The 20,470-nt window shown below is 42.1% G+C and overlaps 1 protein-coding gene and 1 long non-coding RNA gene across 3 annotated transcripts; both read right to left on the bottom strand.

The window, feature by feature from the left end:
• Positions 1-1,468: 1,468 nt before the first annotated feature.
• TIGAR (TP53 induced glycolysis regulatory phosphatase) lies at positions 1,469-14,457 on the bottom strand. 2 transcript variants are annotated; one of them, XM_055712320.1, is made up of 6 exons: positions 14,341-14,457; positions 12,330-12,367; positions 9,587-9,708; positions 5,949-6,026; positions 3,378-3,488; positions 1,469-2,951 (listed from the first exon to the last, which is right to left on the bottom strand). In XM_055712320.1, the coding sequence occupies exons 1-6, from the start codon at positions 14,370-14,372 to the stop codon at positions 2,493-2,495; spliced, it is 840 nt and encodes a 279-aa protein (XP_055568295.1). In that variant the 5' UTR covers positions 14,373-14,457; the 3' UTR covers positions 1,469-2,492. The 2 variants fall into 2 exon arrangements, with proteins under 2 accessions (XP_055568295.1, XP_055568296.1); XM_055712321.1 differs by lacking the exon at positions 5,949-6,026.
• A 901-nt stretch (positions 14,458-15,358) lies between these two features.
• On the bottom strand, positions 15,359-19,568 carry LOC129736106 (uncharacterized). Its single transcript, XR_008732273.1, has 3 exons — positions 19,457-19,568; positions 15,889-16,017; positions 15,359-15,647 (listed from the first exon to the last, which is right to left on the bottom strand). It is a non-coding gene; the product is annotated as an uncharacterized LOC129736106 (long non-coding RNA).
• Between the last annotated feature and the right edge of the window lie 902 nt (positions 19,569-20,470).

Here is a 20,470-nt window from a genome sequence, read left to right on the forward strand (position 1 = left end):
CACTCATTTTCTAGCTGATGAAGGATGCGCATTTTCAACTTGGTCACTCTGGATGGAATGACCGGCAAAATTCAGGACATGGCAATTGCAGAGAAGTTCAAGCTATTTAAGGCACCAACAGGGTAGTCTCCTGCTATGTAACTGGCCTTCCTGAAATAAACAGGCGCTACCCAGGCACAAGCAAATTAAGAACAAGCTCCCATCCTACCCTCTGCCATTAACCCTGTTAGTAGTCACAATTAAAAACACTTTTCTACCTTCTTTGGCTGTGATCACCAATTTAGTACTCAGGAGCCCTCCAGGAAGACACATTTCGTAAGAAGCTTGAGGAGCCTGTGCAAAAGCCCACACTCTCATTTCTCCTCCTATGTACAAAACTTCATTCCTTTAGCGTATTAAAGAAGGAATTACTTGTGAAAAAGAGCTATGGACACTTCTAAACAAGTCTTGAGCACTTCCTCCAGCTACCACTGTCATCTCTGTTCTTGTGATTTGAAACAGGCCCTTTTTAATTTCACAAATACAAACTGACTATTTGGGTGGTATTCGCGCATAATGTCAGTAACTGTTGGCTACCGAGGATTTCCCCAGTTGGCTGGTTTTCTCAAAAAAAATTTTACTAATTTTCTAAACATTTTATTGTGACTGTTTGAATTCAGAATTTTTTTCTTCTGAATAGCACTGGAAAACTTTGCTTAAGAATACCTTTGTTTAGAGCAAAGGCTGCTTACATAAAATTAAACTTGAAATAAAGCCATTTTGACTGAAGCTTGGTTTTATGTTCCTGAGAAATCTTAAGTTTCCCAAGATTCTGTATTATGAGGATTTTGTGCTTGCTGGAAAACCCCTAGTCATAAAACTTCACCCAGATACAGCTGTACATTTACTAACTGTTTCATACAGGGAAAGAGAAGCCATAACGAAGTAGCTTTCCTTTGTATCTGTAAAGAAAGGAAGCCAGCTGATCAGCAAGTAACGAGTTTAGCCTACTGATGCCCAAGTTCAGTATAAAACTCCAATTTAAATTCATAAGAGTGTCCAGTCCTTCACATTACATATGTGTTAGAGGCTGAAAGACTAATCCTCGCTGACACCAGTTACTAGTATCCATTTTTTAAACATCAGGTAAGATGCTTTCCTCTCTATGGGCTACTAGTAGTTTAAAGTACACAGGACAGCATGTGTTTTAAACATTACAAAAAATTAAACCTTCGGTCAAAGAGTTCATTTTGTACAGTTGCAAGCAATTCAAGTATGTCCTTAACATTTTAACATCACTAAGGGGTTCTTTCAGGTAAAAGTCAGGATAGCCCTGGTCCACCAAACCAAAAAAGGCCTCTTTTTCATAGTAAAAGATCAGTCTGGTTTTTTTCAGGAAACAAATGAAAGTTACATGATCTGAGCAAAACTTCATAGAGTAATATTAACGAAGATTTTTACCTCAAAAGAAATACAGACAAAATGAGAGTTCTATTCAGGAGCCTTTAATTTTTATTATTTCTTTTAACAGGCTTAAAATATGCAAATGAACAAAAAGTATGTGGCTATTATAAATAAGAAACCAGATAAGCTTACACAGTAACACTACAAACACCCCAGTGGGGAAAGAATGCAGTATTAACAGCAACTATAAGCCATCATCAAGCAATCAAACTTGCCTACTCTAGGCAAAACCATCCATCCATCAAATGTACGACTGCCATTGACAGAAGGATTCTAGTCTGGTACAACTCACCCTACTGATAAGGTTCCTCTTCAGAAGAGACACCTTTATTTCAACTGTGCGTGCACAAGGCTCCTCACCCTGCTTACAGTTAAAAATAAATACTTTATTTGTGTACAGTGCTCTTCAACAGAGGTCTCAACGTCACTAACCATTTCTTACAACACACTCCTGCGAGGTAGGTATATCATCATCACCATTTTACAAATGGAAAAGAGATTTGCCCAGAGTCTCACAGCTATTTAGTACCAGAGCCAGGAACACACCCCCTGCTCTGTACCAAATGTTTTCCACTAGGCAATGCTCATTCTTAGGTTATACTATTGCATTCAAAAAAAGTTATTTTAAGACAACATGTATGTTTAATATTACAATATAGCATTTTTTTTTAAAAAAAGAATACAGTACAGCTCATCTTTGAGGTACCATTCCTCTCGTCTCCCCAACTTTTTTACCTGGAGATAACCAAAATAATTATGACTAATGAAAAGAAGTTTTTAAAAATATGCACTATAGAGGCAGATATGCAAGTGACTGGAAGCATTCTGTTTCTGTTCATAAAGAACATTTGTGTTATTTCTCTAGTGCCAACTTATACTGGGTACAAGGCCCATGCAAATCATGTTATTTTAAGATGATAAGCAGCTGCATGTCTTCATCTTTTGTGGTTTAGTGTCAGTAACTCCAGTCAATCCCAGTAATTACCACAGATACCTTTCCCAAGCTTAGCATAACAGTGATTTTAAACCCACTGCCCTTACAAAGACTCTTAAAACATTTTTTGAGCTACACATTCAGCTCCTACATCCACTAAGTGAGAGTCTTGATTAAGACAAACACATGTGACTTCAGGTTTTAACAAATTTCCATTTTCAAGTTTTATAACAAAGTGACTAACTCCTGTGTTGGGACTGACAGAAGACAACTGAGACTTTGTTAAATTTGTTGGTAAAGTACAGTTGAGATCCGAAACAAAATAACCAAGCCAGTTCCTCATGTAGGCTCCATGACTCACCACTAATATATTGGCATCTAATATTTTAGAGGCTCCACCGTTATCAGAGCTATGTTCTGCTTCACTGCAGTGGTCTGTCCAAGGGAAAACTAACTGTTCTTCAGATGTTCCTGAGCTTCTGCTGGCAGCACCATGCGTGTCTTGCTCCTTCTGTTCCAATTCAACCACTAGCTGACACAGAAATTCAAAAAAATCCCTTGCACGTTCTCTTACCTAAAGAGAAGGGGCAGAAGAGTACATTGTGAAGAATGCAAGAGACTTCAGCTTTTAGAAGTCTGAGATACAATTACTTCAGTTAAACGACAAATGCTTATCACAGGCACGTCTCAGAAATCAATGGTAAGTTACTGAATGCTGTAAAAACTTCTCTGCCCTCCAAAGCCAAGGTTGAGAGCAACTGCCTTGTCCTTCTGCAAATGACAGCTTCATGAGGAGTCAATCTCAAAAACAGGATTTTAATTCTAAAGAGATTCCCCACTTGGCAGCCACTATAATCAGGTCAAGTAGTGTTTTTAGCTTGGAAAACAACTACCTTCAGTTGAGCTAAGCTGCCAGTAAGATGTTCCTAAGTACACAACAGCTGTATCTGCACTGATAAAATGGCCTAGAAAGTAGGGCACAAATAAATAAATACCATACTTCATCCAGTGTTTCTCCTCCAGAAGGCGTGAATGAAGGACACTGCTCTCCAGCAGCCTTTGCCATAGCCTTGAGGTCAGTCAAAGGCCTTCCTTCTGCAACACCGTATTTCTGTGAGAGGCAAGTCATGAAGAGCATGTTTAGCAAGACGTATCAAGTCTCCAGTACCACTTCCAACGTGAGCATCTCCTAACAGCTTTGTTTTCTTGGATTCTCATGTATAATGCGCAGGCTTAACTACCTTTTAAATTTTATCCCAATACTGGGGGAGAAGGTATCTTTGTATCTGCTATTTAAGTTTAACGTATATATATGAAGTGTATATATATATCTGCTGGGTAGAGAAACGCATTAAAAGCTACATCTCATTAAAGTACCAACATTTAAAACACTACCTTCAGCCGCATCTTAGCTTTGAGATTTTTTTCCCCTCTACATTTTTGACACTCATTCTTAGCACACAAAATTAAAGTGTGTTTTTAAATGAGGTTACATTCCAAACACCTCTATATGTAGCTGTTCACACGAGGATAAACTCCATTTACTTTGCATTTGCAGAAAGACTACAGGGAATTAATTGTTGCAAGTAAGAAACAAGCATTTTCTCTACAGACCTTTGAAATCTCCATAGCAAAGGAGTCCATTTTAAAATCAGAATTTTTTAAAAAGACAAAAGAAAAACAAAAAAACCCAAAGGATGAAACACCACAAGTACCCTAACTATTAAAAATAAACAATAAGGCCACCTCCCACCTTTTCAGGACATACATTACTGCTGTGGACAGTGTTTTCAGAAAACAAGAACGGCAAAAAAGATCTTACAAACATATGCTAATGGACTCAGAGAACAGGCAATTAACTTTCTTCAATGACACACTTATTCATACACAAGAAGGAGTAGTAAGAATCCATATATACCAGCTAGTTAGTCTGGATAATTAGAAGTCACATTATAAAACACAGTATTTATCATCTGTAATGTACATCCATCTTGTAAATTACTTGGATGTGCATTGTAATTTTTGATCTGGAAGATCTTTCCAAGGCAACTCTCCAACAATGGGAAAAGAGATTAATACTTCTCCCTCTAGAGATTAATACTTTACTACTGCTAACAGATGAAAAATATATTCAAGTGGAAAGCTTTAGTCTTCCTTGGAACATCCGAAGACAGTGAAAACGCTGCGGTTATGATGAGTATTTTGAGAAAGTATGAGCTGATACAATACTGTCAAACACTTGGTTACACACATTCCAGAAACCCAGATGTTGATGACTAGGATATAGACACATACTCATTACTGAAGCTTTCTGACTTCTATGTCACTATCCACTTGCTGTGGATATGCAATTAGATGCCATAATCATTATTATGGTTTTCAGAATGCACCGAAACACATTTACTTCAGCTTCTCAATCCCCTTCTCTAAAGCAAAATACTGACAGTTTTGGAATACTAAGAAAGAAATGAAGAAATAAGTGCTCTGAAGCTGCTGAAAATTAAATTCTAATCTTAAAGATTTTTCCAGACAGATTCTCTCATGAAAGGCATGAGAGAATAAAACTTGCTGAATAGGGTCAATGATATAAGTTCTTTTAAAGGACATTACTACTTTTCATGCAATTCAAACTTAATTCCAGTTATCCAGAGCAGTTTACAACCTGTGGCCTGCAGACGCTGTATTGGCATTTCTATACTTCCATACAAACACCATGAAAGGCGGCGGGGGGGAAGTGTAACAGAGTGCTAAGATTATTCTTTCTAAAATTCTGTATCATGAACCGTAGCATTTTTCAAAAACATCAGATGGTAAAGCAATTGAAGAACTGGGAGGCATTTGACTTGCTGGTTTCAGGGTAAGAATTGGAATTTGACAGAGAAAGAAGATCCAGACAGGAAATGCTACAATCATGTTCTGCTCCATAAACAGTTATTTGCCTGCTGGCCATATGCCATCTGACTTGGGGTTTTGTAGCATTTCCTTAGTTAAAATTCAGCTGACACTCTAAGTACAACACCTGAAGGGTGATTCGTATTAGCAGAAACAGCCAGCATCTGAGGTTTTTTTCTGATCAAGACATACTTAAAACAAGATGTACAATTATGCCTGTTACCAGGCAGAGAGGCTAATCAGGAAAGCAGATTGTATCATGCACAGCAGAAAGCTTTCCAGTATCTTTGTGCAAATTAAAAGGTATAAACAGCTAAAAAGCCAACATCACGTTGTGCCATCAGGCTAGAGAAGGAGTATCTTTAACTCTTGATATATGGGGTTAGAAAACAGAGCTAAGCTTTTTATTACATTTAAGATAATTCCTTTTATACGTAAATATTACTTAAAGCACTAAAGCATCACAGTTACAGCACTAATCACTAAATTCTGGCTTTGCTTCACAATTGTGTGAACAATTTATAGTACCTGACGTGAAGAGTTCAGTTTTCCGTGATTAAAACCACATCAAACAGTGCTCTCCATTGTTAAATTCACCACTCAACAGGCCGTGATATCCACGAGCAGTAAGTTACATTTTCAATTTTTCAATATCAAAACAAACTCTTCTGGCACTTACTCTTTCTCGAAGTCTTGCATCATACTTGATTTCCAAATCTCTGCAAAACTTATTTTTTCCTAGAATTGTGGCAGCAGTCTAAAAAGTAAATATACAGTTGCATCAATGACCTGTTTTCTCGTGGGATAGCTAGACCATCCTACACCACCACAGCCAATGATTAGTAGTACCCAACAACCCAAAGGAAAAATATAAAAAGTTGTTCAGCTAGTAGTCTCTGTCAGAACTGGATATGTGGCCTGTGTCAGGCCACAAAAGATGCAATCCTCTGATAGTTCTTTCACAACTCAAAGTCCATTACAGCTGAAAACATTTAGCACCCACAAAAGGTGGGCAGCAAGACACGGCAGCAGCAGGATTTACCAGGATAAAACCCACATCTTCTCTTGAGTATACTGCCACTCACAAAGCAATCATGCTGACACATTCTTTACATGCAGTACATGAGTCAGACTCACAAGCAGTATGTTCCTAAAACCTGATCAGTTAATCTGATTGCAAAAAACATAGTATCTAACAAATGAAATTACCTTCTAGCAAGTGGCTACTTAATGCACCTCAGAAATCAAATACTCAAAGCAGTTAAAAGCCAGGAGGCTGGCAACATACTGAAGTGTCAGCCTTGACGTTACAAGGGAAAAATGCACTGGATGACACACTTGGGGGAAAAAAAATCATCTAACTTACTGTATTCACCTGCCTTTTGGTAGGATGACCGAGAGAGAGAAAACCCAAAGGGCTTAGTTCACTTTTAACAATAGTCTGGATGTCTGGAGTTGTGTGCTATTTATCTTTTTTTCTTCCAAGGAAACGTGATTTTGGTGGTGCAGGGTAGAGAAGACAACTATCAAGAGGAAATTCTGGTATCACTTTAGAAAACGTATTGCCTTATAGAGGCTCTAGCATGTTGGCTATTATACACCTGTCTGGCTGCCACGGCCAGTAATGGGAACTAAAGGACAGCTAACCTGCAGCTGTTCTGATATGCACCAAAGCACAAAGACTGTACTGGATTCACAGACAGCTTTGACTAGTAATACCTGCTGGAAGTCTTGTGCAAATGTCCACATCAAATTGAACGGACATTCACAGAATTAATTTTGAAAAGGCTCATTGGATTCTGGCATACAATAAGCTGCCTTGTTGTATTAACAAGATTTTATGACCTATTTAATGTATTGCTTAGGAAAGGCTTTATGTTGCAACTTTAAATTTCTGCCACAGGGTAACGTCAAAATTCAGATAAAGTTGAATCAAATTCCTTGTATATACCAATAGCACAGTTAATTATATGATTATATCCTAAAATTACTCCAGGACTGGGATCTCGCTCACTACATGAAATAGACAACATTCACCTACTGAGCACTAGTTCATATTCTGAAGTGTAAATATTAAACGTGAAGTCTCATTTACCATGCTGAAACCAAAATACACTCTGAGGTTAACTTCCTCACACCTCTCCTACACCATCTGTTACTAGAATATCAATATGCTTCAGAAACATCACTGAATCTTCACAATACCACAGTGAGAGCAGGGATATTAGCCCCATTTTATACATGGAAAAGAGACTCAAAAAGATTTTTCCTCCTCAGGGCCCAGCCTGTCCCAGTCCTGAACCTACCTTCACTACTGCAGAGCTCTTACCCCAACAGCATGAGCACCTCACAGTAGGCCTCACGTTCCCCTGCAGACTTTGGTGTTAGGCTTTGTTAACATTACAAGCCTTAGGGCATTGTGCTCTGTTCACACCGCATCCTGGTCTGCCCAACTAGTCTTTTTGTATTTTCACATTGCAGGTCTGCCTGCTCTCTTCTACGCTGCTACTTTCTGAAGCAAGTCTTGGACTCTCCCTCTCCTAGGCTTATTCTCTCAAACAGACTTCCCTGCAAAGCCTCTCTCCGCATTTCCTATACCTGCTCACTTTGCATCTCCTGTAGCTCTCTGAATTCCTCCCCAGCCAGTACAACTCTCTTTGCACACATCCCTGTTTTCTCGTTTCCTGCTCAGGCTTGAACACTGGAGCTGTCAGCCACGGGCAGTAGCCAGAGGACCACATACCACTCTCCTGGTTCCACTAACCAGTACACACCCTGCCTATAGCCGATGCAGGAGACCTTGCAAGGAAAACTAAACTTTACCACTAACAGCTTCTTTAAAAAACATTTTTTACTCTTTTGCAAGGGAACTTGTACATTCCTTTCATAGCTGAGCTATGAAGTGACAGCATAGTAAAGGACACTTCTTCATAGATTTGCAGCTGCCAGAAAAGGGAGTTCCAAGCAAATGGAAACCGCAGCTTTACACATCTTTGGAAAAGCTTCCACAAAGCTGGATAGCCTGTCAAACAAATGGCAAAACACATTTCCTTTATGCAAAGACCAAAATCGGGTCTGTCTTCTACATTATGAGTGCAAATGCTTCTCATGGAAAAAGCTGTCTTTAATACAAGGAAAAAAATTATCACCTTCTCTCTCAAGTGGCTGAGCATTCAAAAACAATTCCCCTAAGGCAGGCACATAGCACAGTCTTACGAACATTATAAAGCACTATTAATGTTTTAAAATATAATCACTGCCACTTAAAGGCAGTTATTATGCATTTTACAAATATCCAATGACTGCACTCCTCCTTCTCCGTCTCTCTGGTTTGTTTTCTAAGTTGTGCTGCTACAGTTTATGGGACCGTGCTGCAAAACTAATGGGCAATGTGATGATGAATATTTTAAGAAAAAAAAAAAAAAGGGGGCGGGGTTTATGTTAGATTTTGTTGATCTGGTTTACAGCAAGGCTTCACAGACTTTTGTAGCAGGACAACAGAGCAAAAAGCAAGCAACCAGCAGGGCTATCACAAATCATTTAGTAGTTTCAATCACCTGAAGCCTACAGATCTCCTGAAATCACTGCATCAGTAACAGAAGAGAACTAAGGACAGGGCTCCCACAGGAGACACCACCTTCCTAGAATAGCTGATCTATGCCTCTACCTTTATAAGTCCTGTTTCCTTGATTTTTTTTTTAGTATTTTGTAATCTTGCACATGAAATCACATGTAATCCCACTCAGCAATTAACATTTTTTCCTCTTTAATTAACCCGTTAAAATAGTGCCTCAAGGAGTGCTATTATGTTCCTGCCAAAAAATCAGCCTCTCTGTACATTTAATAACCCTTATACTGGCTTTACAGCAGAACTTGATCTTGCCTATATTGGTCTGCATTCCTCAGAAAAATACAGCATACAGTCACAATGCATAAGACAGTACAGTAACGCGGCAGCCAGTTTGGTTTGTTTCTTCAAAGAAAAACGGACTTCAGTCTGTGTTACTTCTAAGTCCTGATTACTCCTTTAGCAAGAACGTACCCACACACCGAGTAACACCAAATACAGAAGAACACACTGCATGGCATCCTGCGAAGCAAGCTGGCCTTCACTGATTCCTAACTGAGCTGTTCGTACTAAAACATCCTTATTCATAGAGGCCTTGCTGAATTCTACACAACTCAAACTTCAGTTCTAAAGTCTATCAAAATAGCCTTTGGCTCTCCATCACTGTATTATTTTTGCATCATCAACAGCAAATAAATGGCAAATTCTGAAGCTTGTATTTACATTCAGTTGCCTCTAGAAGAACTTGCCTGCTTTGCTCGGAGGAGGTCACTTGAAAAGACATGAGTAAACTTCACGTTACTGAGAAATAAACCAGCAGCATCTGCTTGTCTGAAGCCAGTTGCAGAGAGCGGCTCATCTACTCCTTGACCTACAAAATAAAAACCCCCATCAACATTAAGACATGCAAATTTTAGATCATTTAGCAACTAGACAAGCATAACAGCAATAAAGAATCTGCTCAGTCACAATAAAATGCTTCTCCTTCAGTAACACCATCCATTAGTAAAAGTAATCTTCCCTAAATTCAGTCACACAAATTGTATGAAAAAAGGAAGTACAGGCTAGGAAGACAGAAGGACCATTACTAATGATATTTGTATTAATGTATGCATGTGACAAATATAAACATAAAACAAGAGACCTACATTTTCTAAACATGAGTAGTCATTTCAAATCACTTGTCCTTTTTAGAACGGTCACTGGTAGGCTTCCTGCAAGAGGTATCTCACAACTGAAACTCTATAAACAGATTTGCTGATTGTAAGGAAAAGGACAATACAATTGAGATAGTGTTGTTGATACTAAAATATGTATACCGGGGAAAAAAACGCACATCAGGAGACTCAAGTCCTGACAACTATGAAATGCCTGCTCCTCCCCATTCCCTAACATTGACAATGCCTTGAAGAAATGAGGCAACAAGAAGGGATTTTGCGTAATACGGAAAGCAGCACACACTCTTTGCCAAAGTCAGTTTCACAAGAATTTTACAGTTGATGCAAACACAATCTGTTGTGGTCTCTTTCCGCCCCATACTCCACCTTGCACACCAACACCAATGATCTTGCAGCTGCACAGCGTGCATGTTGATGGAATAAACCTAGCTGAAAAGCAGCAACCCTTCCAAAAATTGTTTTCAGCCAAAGGAGCCTGTGAAACTAGCTGGACACAGAGCTCTAGGACCAGCACTTTGGGAATCCAGCTTGCATGAAATGGGTGTCTCCCTGTCACAGCTCAATCTCCATGAGAACCAAGAACTGTGGCAGAGGAACAAACCTGTAACAAATTGCTATATCCACAATTGTATCACCTATTTTACTTTTGTAGGGAGTCAAAGCAGAGCGCGTGCAATTCTCATCAGACCCAGAACAACAACAAAAAGAATTTTCACCAACCAAATGCACAATCATTTATACACTTCCAGTAGCAAAAGACAGGTCAGCAGAGGTCCAGAACATGAGTTCTGAGCACCTCGTAATTCAGCCATGCGAGACCTCAGACCCCACCACGCTGCTACACCTCTCAAAACACAAGGCAGTGTTCACTTTCTACACTGGAGGGGGGAGAGGAGCCTATTGCATGCCATTTGACCCAGAGAGCTAGGAATTTCAAAGACATCATTGGGATTTTTAAGAACATAAAGCAGGGGAAGTTGCAAGAACTGTAAATTGCAACATCAAAAAATGTGTCTCCCTTACAGCACGCAGCATTGTATAAAGTTTACTTGATCAGAGTACAACCCCACTAGGTTCCTTGTAGCAGTGAGCCTCTGTTTTTCTACAACAGACATCCAAGCAGCTCAGTGCTTTAAGTTCTGGGTGCACAAGTCAATAGTCATTAAGAAGTCTGGTTCAAAAAGTTGTGTCTAAAGACTACCTTCCTAGAAAGAGCTGGGATTCAACAATTCGAGCATTTAAAAAGAACGTTACTCTTCATTCTTTCTTGCTTTACTGTAGACTTTTTTTGCAAGTGACAGATTACCTTAAGGCAACATCTTCCTTTACACATGATCTTGACCTGCTTCTGTGGCTCCTTACCAACTCCCATTGTACAAACGTGCACCTGGCTGGTTCTTCACCACAGCTGCAACTCTCACTTCTCATCTGAGCCCCAGAAGCCCTTTGTCCAGGCTTCATACTACTGAGATTTACTACAGTGCTAGGGGACACTTAGTAACAGGCACTGTGGTGCTGCTATCACTTTATTTGATTACAGGTGTGTCCTGGTTTCAGCTGAGATGGAGTTAATTATCCTCTTAGGAGCTAGTATGGTGCTGTGTTTTGGCTTTGATGTGAGACTTTTCAGTTCCTCAGGCCTTGTTAGCAAAAACACTGGAGGAGCACAAGGAATTGGGAAGGGACGCAGCCAGGTCTGCTGACCCGAACTAGCCAAAGAGGTATTCCATACCATGGGATGCCATGCCTGGTATATATAGCTGGGTATCGGTCGGTGGGTGGTGAGCAGTTGTGTTGTGCACCACGTGTTCCTGTCTTCCTTTCCCTCTGGATGTTATTCTTTCCCTCTTCATTATAACTGTTGCTGTCATCATTGTTATTATTGTTCTTTCACTTTTATTTTATTCTATTCTATTCTTATCTCAACCCTCAAGTTTTACATTCCTTTCCAACTCTCATCCCTATCCCTCTGGGTGAGGGGGGAGTGAGCAAGCGGCTGCGTGGTACTTAATTACCAGCCAGGGTTAAATCACAACAAGGTAGCTTCCCCCCCATTTCAAAGAAGGAACTATTCTAATACTCCTGTTGATACCAGAAATGCATCACTGTTTGTTGATATTCTGTGGAGACCAACTCAGATAGTTCTGTAAAGCTATCAAGATAATGTCCTGGCTTACAAATAAAGTCTCTTATGGTTTACAATATTATTCTGCAACACTATTTAACAGTTCAGCAGTTGGTTACAGGATTTTACATTTTGCAGGGAAGAATAATTTTCCATCTCTAACAAGCTAGCAGAATAACTGATACTGACCTTGCAGTATCTTGTCTTTGTTGTATCTTGTTTCTCCACTGAAAAAGAATATAAATTAAAAAAAAAATTAACTTAAAACGATTTTACTGAACATTCAAAAACATTATTAATACCAACAGGAAACAGCTGACTGAATATGAAAAATGAGATAACAGCACAGCCTCTTTTCAAAAAAAAAAAAAGTATCTAAAGACTTTACAACAAAAAACTCAAAAAATTTTCAAGTAGCCAACCCCAACCATGCTGTCAATATTCACCACGACAAACCTGCCTGGAATAAAAGGATGGGAAGTAATTTCTTAAATTTATCATAAATGCAGCATAATTTATCTATTACAATTACATCTCCATGCTGGAGAGGGTGAAGCTGCAGGAAGACTCTGGAGCCCTCTTAGGAAAAGCGTATGCTAGCCAACTGGACCTCTGTACTTTAAAGGGAAGCCAATTCAAGAGATTATCAAAGACAGCAGCAGAGCAGGCTGCACACCTTAAAGAAACAGAGCACAGAGCTGTAGAAAAAGTGGTAGAATGGCCTTTAGGAACTAAAATATTCTACCTTGAAAACCATAACTGATGGCATGTATTTCAAGAGAAGAGCAACTAAAATCATATGCAGATTTACTTTGGAGGGAAAGATCTAACAACTAAACTTGACATGTACAAAGTTAAGCGTGCTGACTTTACTGAGACTCCTCACCTGACTGAAGTATCATGTGCTTAAGTTTTTGCAGCAATAAGGCCAAGTGTGCTGCTTCCTTATTATACAGAGGGCTATTAACACTGGTGTGCTGAAGCCCTCAAAATGAGCCCCTGATAGGTAACTGATGACAGAAGTCCAGTACTTTTAAGACAAACCACTGCATTTTAGTATGCTTTCAACTCTTTCCTGCACAGGGGGCAGCAATTTAATTCTTCAGGCTCACCACATGTCATGACAGCTACTTCCAGCCTCAAAAGGAAAATGCAGCAGGACGGATGGAGTCCACCCTGCTCGCCACGAGTTGGAGGTGAGGAAAGAGCAGTTTCCCAAGTTGCACTAAGATAGCACAGTGGATGCAAGCACAGTCTGACTGATGAACTCCTGTCCATTTCCTGATGAATGAACTGGGATCCTTCTGAAGTGTCTGCAAGAGTCCCACCTGAAGACTTCAACAAATTGTTTCTGGCTCCCATGTTTCTTAGCTGATGTGAAAGTTAGGCTGCAACTGCAGCACCAAGTCAGCAGATCCAGGTCTTTAAGGGAAGTCAATAGTAACTCTTTAACAGGAAGAAAATCAGACAGAACAGGGGGAAAAAACCCCACCAAAATAACCGTTCCCTGATACTTGATCAGTGCAACTGGAGCAAAGTGTTTTATGCTAAAGGAGAAAAAAAGTTTCTCTTTCATGAAAATTAAACAGTTAACTACTGTCAGCTGCAGGAGGCTGGAGCTACTTAGCCTAATTAACTACAAATCTTTGCCAATATCCCCTGCAGCTGGAAAAAAACCCTCACCCTAAGTCACAAATGCCAATTCTGTAATGTTTCACGGTAGAAATGTCAGACAACCATTCCTAAACGAGCTCTCTGCCACACCAGAGAGCTTTTGGCAGAAAAACGGTCCTAGGAGCGAGCTCCCAAACAGCGCTTGCTGACGTTACGGATAACCCCACGCCACACCAGGGCCAAACCGTGCCGCTGTGGTTTGCGTTACCCGGTTAGCCGAAGCACACCGGGCTCACAGGCCTAGCAACACCCGAAGCACTAACCACACGGCCCCCGCGGGCCAAGCGTCCGGGCCCCGCCGCGGCCACCCCGCCGCCCCCGGGGCCGGGCCTGGAGCCTCGCGCCCCTCACGGCGCCCCGCCCGCCACCCCTGAGGGCGCCGCGCCGCGCCGCACGGACCGCCCGGGGGGGCGGAACTGCTGGCGTCACAGCACCGGAGCGGGGGGGGGGGGAGGGGGGGGGGACGGCAGCGGGGAGGCCGGGAAAAAGCGCAAGGCCCGGCAGCGGCGGGCGCCGCGGTACTCACTGCCGGACGACGGTCAGCCCGAAGCGAACCATGGCGCGGCCTCACCGCCGCCGCCCGCCTCCTGCCCGCACTGCGGCGCTCGGCCGCCCCGCGCCCGCCGGTGACGTCATGGCCCCGCCCCGGCACGGAGGGGAGGGGGCGGGAGGGGGAGCGCCGCGGGCCCGCGCCGGCGGCAGCGCGTCCGTCCCGGGGCGGCCCCCGCGCCGCCCCAAGACGCGGTTTGTGGCCGCAACCCCCCAACACGCAGCTTGTGGCCGCAAACCCGCGTTCTGCGGGAGCGCCCCAGAAACCTCCCGGCGCTCAGCGCCGCGCAGGGGCCGCGCATCGCTTCCCTACGGGGCTGGGGGCGCAGGCCTGGGGGTAAGGGGCTGCAGCTCTCTGTGGCTGCAGGTGCGGGCAGGGCGCCCGCCCGGCCTAGAAACTTGGGTATTTGTCACATTCTGTTTAAAAATTAAAGGCATGGTGTGTGCGGTGGCGCATTTTCTAAGGTCTGGCGGCGACGCTGAGGGCAGGTCCTGTGGGGAGCAGCCGAAGGGGCCGGGGCTGTCGGGCCTGGAGCGGAGCTGAGGGGGGGCCTTGTGCCCCTTACCTAATGGGGGGATGCAGGCGGGGGGATGTCGTCTCTTCCTCCACATAACAAGTGACAGGGCATGAGGAGATGGCCTCAAGTTGCGCCAGGGGAGGTTTAGGTTGGATATCAGGAGATACTTTTTCACTGAAAGGGTGGTCAAGCACTGGACAGGCTGCCCAGGGAGGGGGTTGAGTCACCATCCCTGGAGGTGTCGATACGTGGCCCCTGGGTACATGGTTTAGTGAGACTGGGCAGCGTTAGGCTAACGGTTGGGCTTGATTTTACACGTCTTTTCAAGCCTAAATGATTCTGTGTTCTTCCTTTACCATTGTGATCTGATGGCTTTCACCTTAAAACTCCAGTTTTCTCATCATCTCATGATTCTGGGAGCACAGAGTTGAGTAAGTTTACCACATCGCAGAAGACGTAATATTTGAGGATGTTCAGTCTTGTTATGTCAACTAAATTCAGAACATGCATTCCTAACAGGACTTTGTTCAGAGTAGTATCATTAGTTGGATCAATTACACTAATTACAAGTCAATTAAAAGTCTTGGAAGCCAAATCCCTCGAGTAATCGTTGGCAAAGATGGGAGCCCTTCCAAAGCAACCATTTCAGACCAGCAGTTTACAGGCAAAGCACGCAGTGCACGAGGCATCCGCAACGCCGGCATCCACAGCCCGCTGGGGCCATGCTGGTCATGTGCTGCAGAAGTCCAGAGCCTCCATGTATTTTCTGAAAAATGGGACAGATTGTCATCATCTTCAGGTCCTATTTACCAAAATCATTTCAGCTCCTGGGGTCTAAATGGGAGATTGGTGGAATACAATTTTGGGATCCATATGGGTGAGCTTTGTATTAAGGCTGTTGCAGATTGATTTGTTGGGCAGAGGCTACTTCTGCTCCACAGCCACCATCATACTTGGGGAAATTGAGGAATTAGGGAAGTTGGGGGGCAAGAGAAAAGCAAACCTACTACCTGCAGACTCTCTGTATCACAGTGATGTTTTCAAACTCAGGAGTAAAGCTGACATCTTGGCTAGATACAGTAAGTCGGCTCTCCTCTTTTGCCTGGCAGTGTTCTTTGTGGACCAGCTGACAGCATCTGTGGGAAGATACAAGACATCTGCATTTACTAGTTGACAGTCTTGTTGCCTATGCATTATTTGCTGGGTGAGTAAGGGGATTCTTCCTTCAGTTGCCAGGATTTGACATTCAGACTCTCACTTTCCCTAGTAAGAGTGAAAAGGCAAAGAAAAAAAAAAAAAGTCTTACAAAAGTAGAAATTTACTTGGCTGTTCCTTCCACACTTCCTGTTTTTGAAGACTCATGAAAAAGCACGTGTACATTTCAGCTAACTGCAAGGATACAGCATAGAAGATGTTTTCCTGAACGCAAAAATAATACAACGTTCACCTCAGGGAAGGTCCTGCTGGCCAGAAATACTACGGATTCAAAATGGTTGATATTTTAGGAAATTAACCATAAATATTTGGTCAAATCATCACTGTGTTATTGATGTAGAAAACTATAAGTAATACATATTTTGTGGTTGCAAAAAGCAAGGAAAGAAATGGGAACGTTACTTAGGGGTGAACAAAAACACCCAAGGAGCTGTAATAGCACACAGAAACTGAGAAAGTAGCATTTAAAATTAAAAATTTAATTGTTTTGCTAATGGTGATTTCTAATAGACAATGAGAGCAATGACCCAATTGCAATTATTAAATAATAGCTTTGTGAAAGTACTGCTGGTAAAATGGACAAAGTAACAGAAGAAGTGACTGCAAATCATCCTTTTGCCCTCAAAAAGCTGAAGTTTTATGGCTTACAGACAATCTGCTTAACCAAAATATTAGTTGGTCCGATAGCTGAATGTATTTCCTTTAGGATTTAACAACCGTGTGGAATAAATGCTATCTAAAAATTAGAGAAATTCTGGGTTGCCCAGAGATCTGGTTAGGCTGCAACTTAGACCTAACTTTGAAACTGATTTGTGCTTTAACACCAAACATATTCTAAATGAAGACTAAAACAGAATTTGTTTCATTAGATAGCAGTTTAAAACAGATGCAAAATTAGATATTTAATGCCACAGTGGGCCTGATTAATTCCCTTTTTATCTTCCTTTGGCAGTGTGGCATAACCTGCAGTGCCTCTCCACAGATTTCAGAACTGACATTTTCAAAGGGTGAGACTAGTGACATGTCTAGCCTCTAAACGGGCCAGTGCCAAATGACTCAGCTCTGACCTATTTCTATTGTATCACCATTAAAAACAACTATGTTTTTCTATGATGATAAAGACCCCAGCTGTGTTTCAAGCATGTTTTAGAAAGACAAGAAACAAATATGAGCCAACACTGTTAGCATCTATATTCCAATAAGTGCCTGTTTTGATACAGGTCCCTTTGCAAAACTGGTAACCCTTCAGGAAAAGTTTTAAAGAGACTTTGAAATTTGGGTTTGTGAGGAAAATGGCTCAAAAGGCTTGCAGCTTCTGACTTGTGGTTTGCCTACTAGATCATGTTTCCTTTTTCCATTGTTTAGGCCTCTTATCTTTGCTCCTGTCTTCATCTTCATAGCATGTGCACAGTTTTTTCCTGAGCATTAACATTCTTATTTTTCATTTATTCCTCCTCAGTAATTTCCCTGATCTGCTGTAGCACATTATGCCAGTCGGTGTTCATGAGCCTGTTTTGTAAATTGACCTGCTGAAACCAAGTGTTTATAAAGCTGAACTACTCACATGAGCACAGAAGCTCATCAGATGAGGAATAATATTTTGAGGAAGTCATCTTAGGAAGAAAAGCTTTTGTCGAGCTGGAAATTAAACATTTCTGAATGAGAAAATTCTAATACAAATTTTAAATTTGAATGATGTTGACTATCTAGTAAAGTCATTATCATATGGATCGCGTATCACTAACATCAGACAGTATCACCAATCCAGGGCAAGTTATCTAGTCTCCATGAAACTTCCAAGTTGGCAATTAGGAACACAAGACTGAAACTATCAGCTGGGCTGTGTTCCCTGCAGCCCCGCTTGTCATTTGGGATCCGATCTTGGTTCCTGCTCTGACAAGTATGCTAGCCCAGCAGAAACCTAGGCTGAATTTCTTCGGTTTTTTCCTCACCCAGTCCTCTCCCTGTGTAATATGCCTCTAAAGAACATGCTGGCATGAAGAAATTCATAACTTGGTCAAAACTTAGCACAGATATTGTGCTGTGGACAGTTCTCGAATTGGACGGGCTGCAGAACCAGTTGTGCGATACCTTTGTGGCACCTACATCAACTGGAAAAGTAACTTTGGGAAAATGTTTCATTATTTTTAAGATGGCTTTCAGCATGATACACCAGCCGCAAACGGGGAGCAGAGCCAGCCCCTTGTGACGGTCCAGCTGAACAGAAAACCTTCCACGCTCCTGCGACAGCGCTGCAGACCCATTGCCCAAACCCCCAAGTGTAAAAGTTCAGGTGATGGCTGCAGGCTTTCTGGTTGATGAAGGCGTTCAGGTGAGCTGTCAGAGAAGCGAGAAGGTTCAGTTAAACATCTTACTTTTCAGAAGGTTTAGGAAAGCCCGGGCAGCTCCTGGAGGGGCTCCGGGAATAGCTGCCGCTGTAGGAGTTACGTTACCGTCATCTAGCGGCCCTCCTGCAGCCTGCACCCTCGGGTTTTACACTCCGCTTCTAGTTCCCATTCAACAAGCTTTGCATTTCTCTTCGATTACATATGTAAGTCTTTTGCTCTGGTGCTGCTAGCCATCAAGGAGAATCACATCCAAATTTTATTTCATTTCTGTTGCAAAGTTCTATAACGTTAGGCCAGGCTTTAATAGCTAAACTTGGGAAACTAAGTAATACCACTCCAGAAACATCAATACTTTGTCGTCTGTAAGAAGCAAATCCAAAGAAATTGAAACAAAAAACTTCTTGGAGAAGTAAAGACGTTTAACTTGAGGAAGCTGGGAAAAGTTGAGAGAAAGTTTTGTTTGGGTGTGCTGGGTAACAATCTTGAATTCGTTCCTCATCCTCCGGCTGGTTATGTCCCACTCACGGTTTTGTTAAAGTTCTGAAAACCCTAGTCATCAGAAAGGTCAGTCTATTGCTCTTCAGGGATGCTTGCTAGTCTCCTGCCAGACAAACCAGGGTTTTTGCTCTAAGAAGCATTACCAAGTAATCTGAGCAGCCACAATCCCAAACGTGGCCAGTCTGCTGACCTTTCTCTCTCTCCTTCACCGCTCTGCCCTAATTCTTCTTGTAGTTTCTGCACGTTACATTTTGGAAGAGCTCAAATAACATCCCAGTTTATTTTTAGAGAAAACTCAATACCAAGACAGAGCTATCACTGCATCATTTTCACAGGACAGACATTTAAGGAGACAGAGATTCCACCCCCCCACCCCAACCCTTTTTTTCCCCTCTTTGCCTCAGCTCCTTTCTCTCTCTTCAGCAGGTTGCAGCAACACTCAGAGCAGACCCTCATACCAGGCATATTGCATACAGACCTCATACCTAAGTGTAAATACCTCAGCTTTACTCACCTTAATTTGTAAGCCTGATAGGTCTTGATTTAGTGTATGTGCTGCGCATGGATGCCCTTCCCCACAGTGCACCTGAAGCCCAGCTGAGCCCTGGCCTGAAGTTCTTCCTGACAAGTGTCTGTACTAAGACCCCCACAATTTTCACTGTTCTCTCCTGGCAGCATCAGCGGTAACATCAGCTGCCACGTGCTCTTTTTGGTTTAAAAGTATTGTGGTACCTGTGCCCCTGTGGCTGCACACAGTTGAAATGCAAATCACCTTTGAGAACCCTGTTAAAGATACCATTTTATTAAGAAAAATGAAAGTGTGGGGGTTTTTTTTGTTAATATTTCAAGGAGGTACAAAGTAAATGTGGTACAGCTAGCTTTCTCCAAAGATCTAAAGGGATCCCCAAAGTCTTTTTAAAATAAACTTTCCCTTAATTGGGAGAAACGATTCAGTGTGCTGTGGGGGGCAAAGAAGTAGAGCATAGCCTGTTTCCCTTCGTGCCAGCTGGCTGGTTTCGATTTGCAAACAGCACAGAGAAGGCTCTAAAACAATCCTCTAAAAACTGAATGCAACTACTCTTACGGTTATGCCTGCAAGGGACTGCAGAAGGGTGCAAAAGTGCATCAGCAACGGTTGCCTACATGAACAAAGCCATATGCTTTCCTGGCCTGTTTCTTCCCCGTGAAACATAAGGTTAAAATACACCTTTTCTACCTTATTATCTACATTGCCGTTAAGCAGTCCATGTACTTGACAGTGCATGCTTTGTCTCTCCCACTGTTTACCCATGGGACATTGGAGTTACGGTATGTTTGAAAATGCTCGTCATTCATGCATCCTTCTGTGCATCTTTCTGTGCACCCTTCTAGGAGTATGGGTGACTGATGGGCTGTGACTAGAGACAGTGAGCTTCAACGACCCAAGTCCTGCGTGCCCATTTTAATAGGATGAAAGACCGATGTAATTAATGCTCAAGGGTTAACACCATATTGAGAAAGATGGACTCCACATCTCTCATACCTTTTG

Source organism: Falco cherrug, chromosome 5 (genome assembly GCF_023634085.1).
Source record: "Falco cherrug isolate bFalChe1 chromosome 5, bFalChe1.pri, whole genome shotgun sequence".
In the NCBI taxonomy this organism is placed as follows: Eukaryota; Metazoa; Chordata; class Aves; order Falconiformes; family Falconidae; genus Falco; species Falco cherrug.

Bases quoted from the DNA above. Each gene is read 5' to 3' on its own strand.
- TIGAR (XM_055712320.1), bottom strand. From the start codon at position 14,372: ATGGTTCGCTTCGGGCTGACCGTCGTCCGGCA. The intron at 3,489-5,948 runs GTAAGTGCCAGA...TGCCTCTCACAG, and splicing joins ATGCAAGACTTCGAGAAAGA to AAATACGGTGTTGCAGAAGG. The intron at 2,952-3,377 runs GTATGGTATTTA...CCTTCTCTTTAG, and splicing joins GAGGAGAAACACTGGATGAA to GTAAGAGAACGTGCAAGGGA.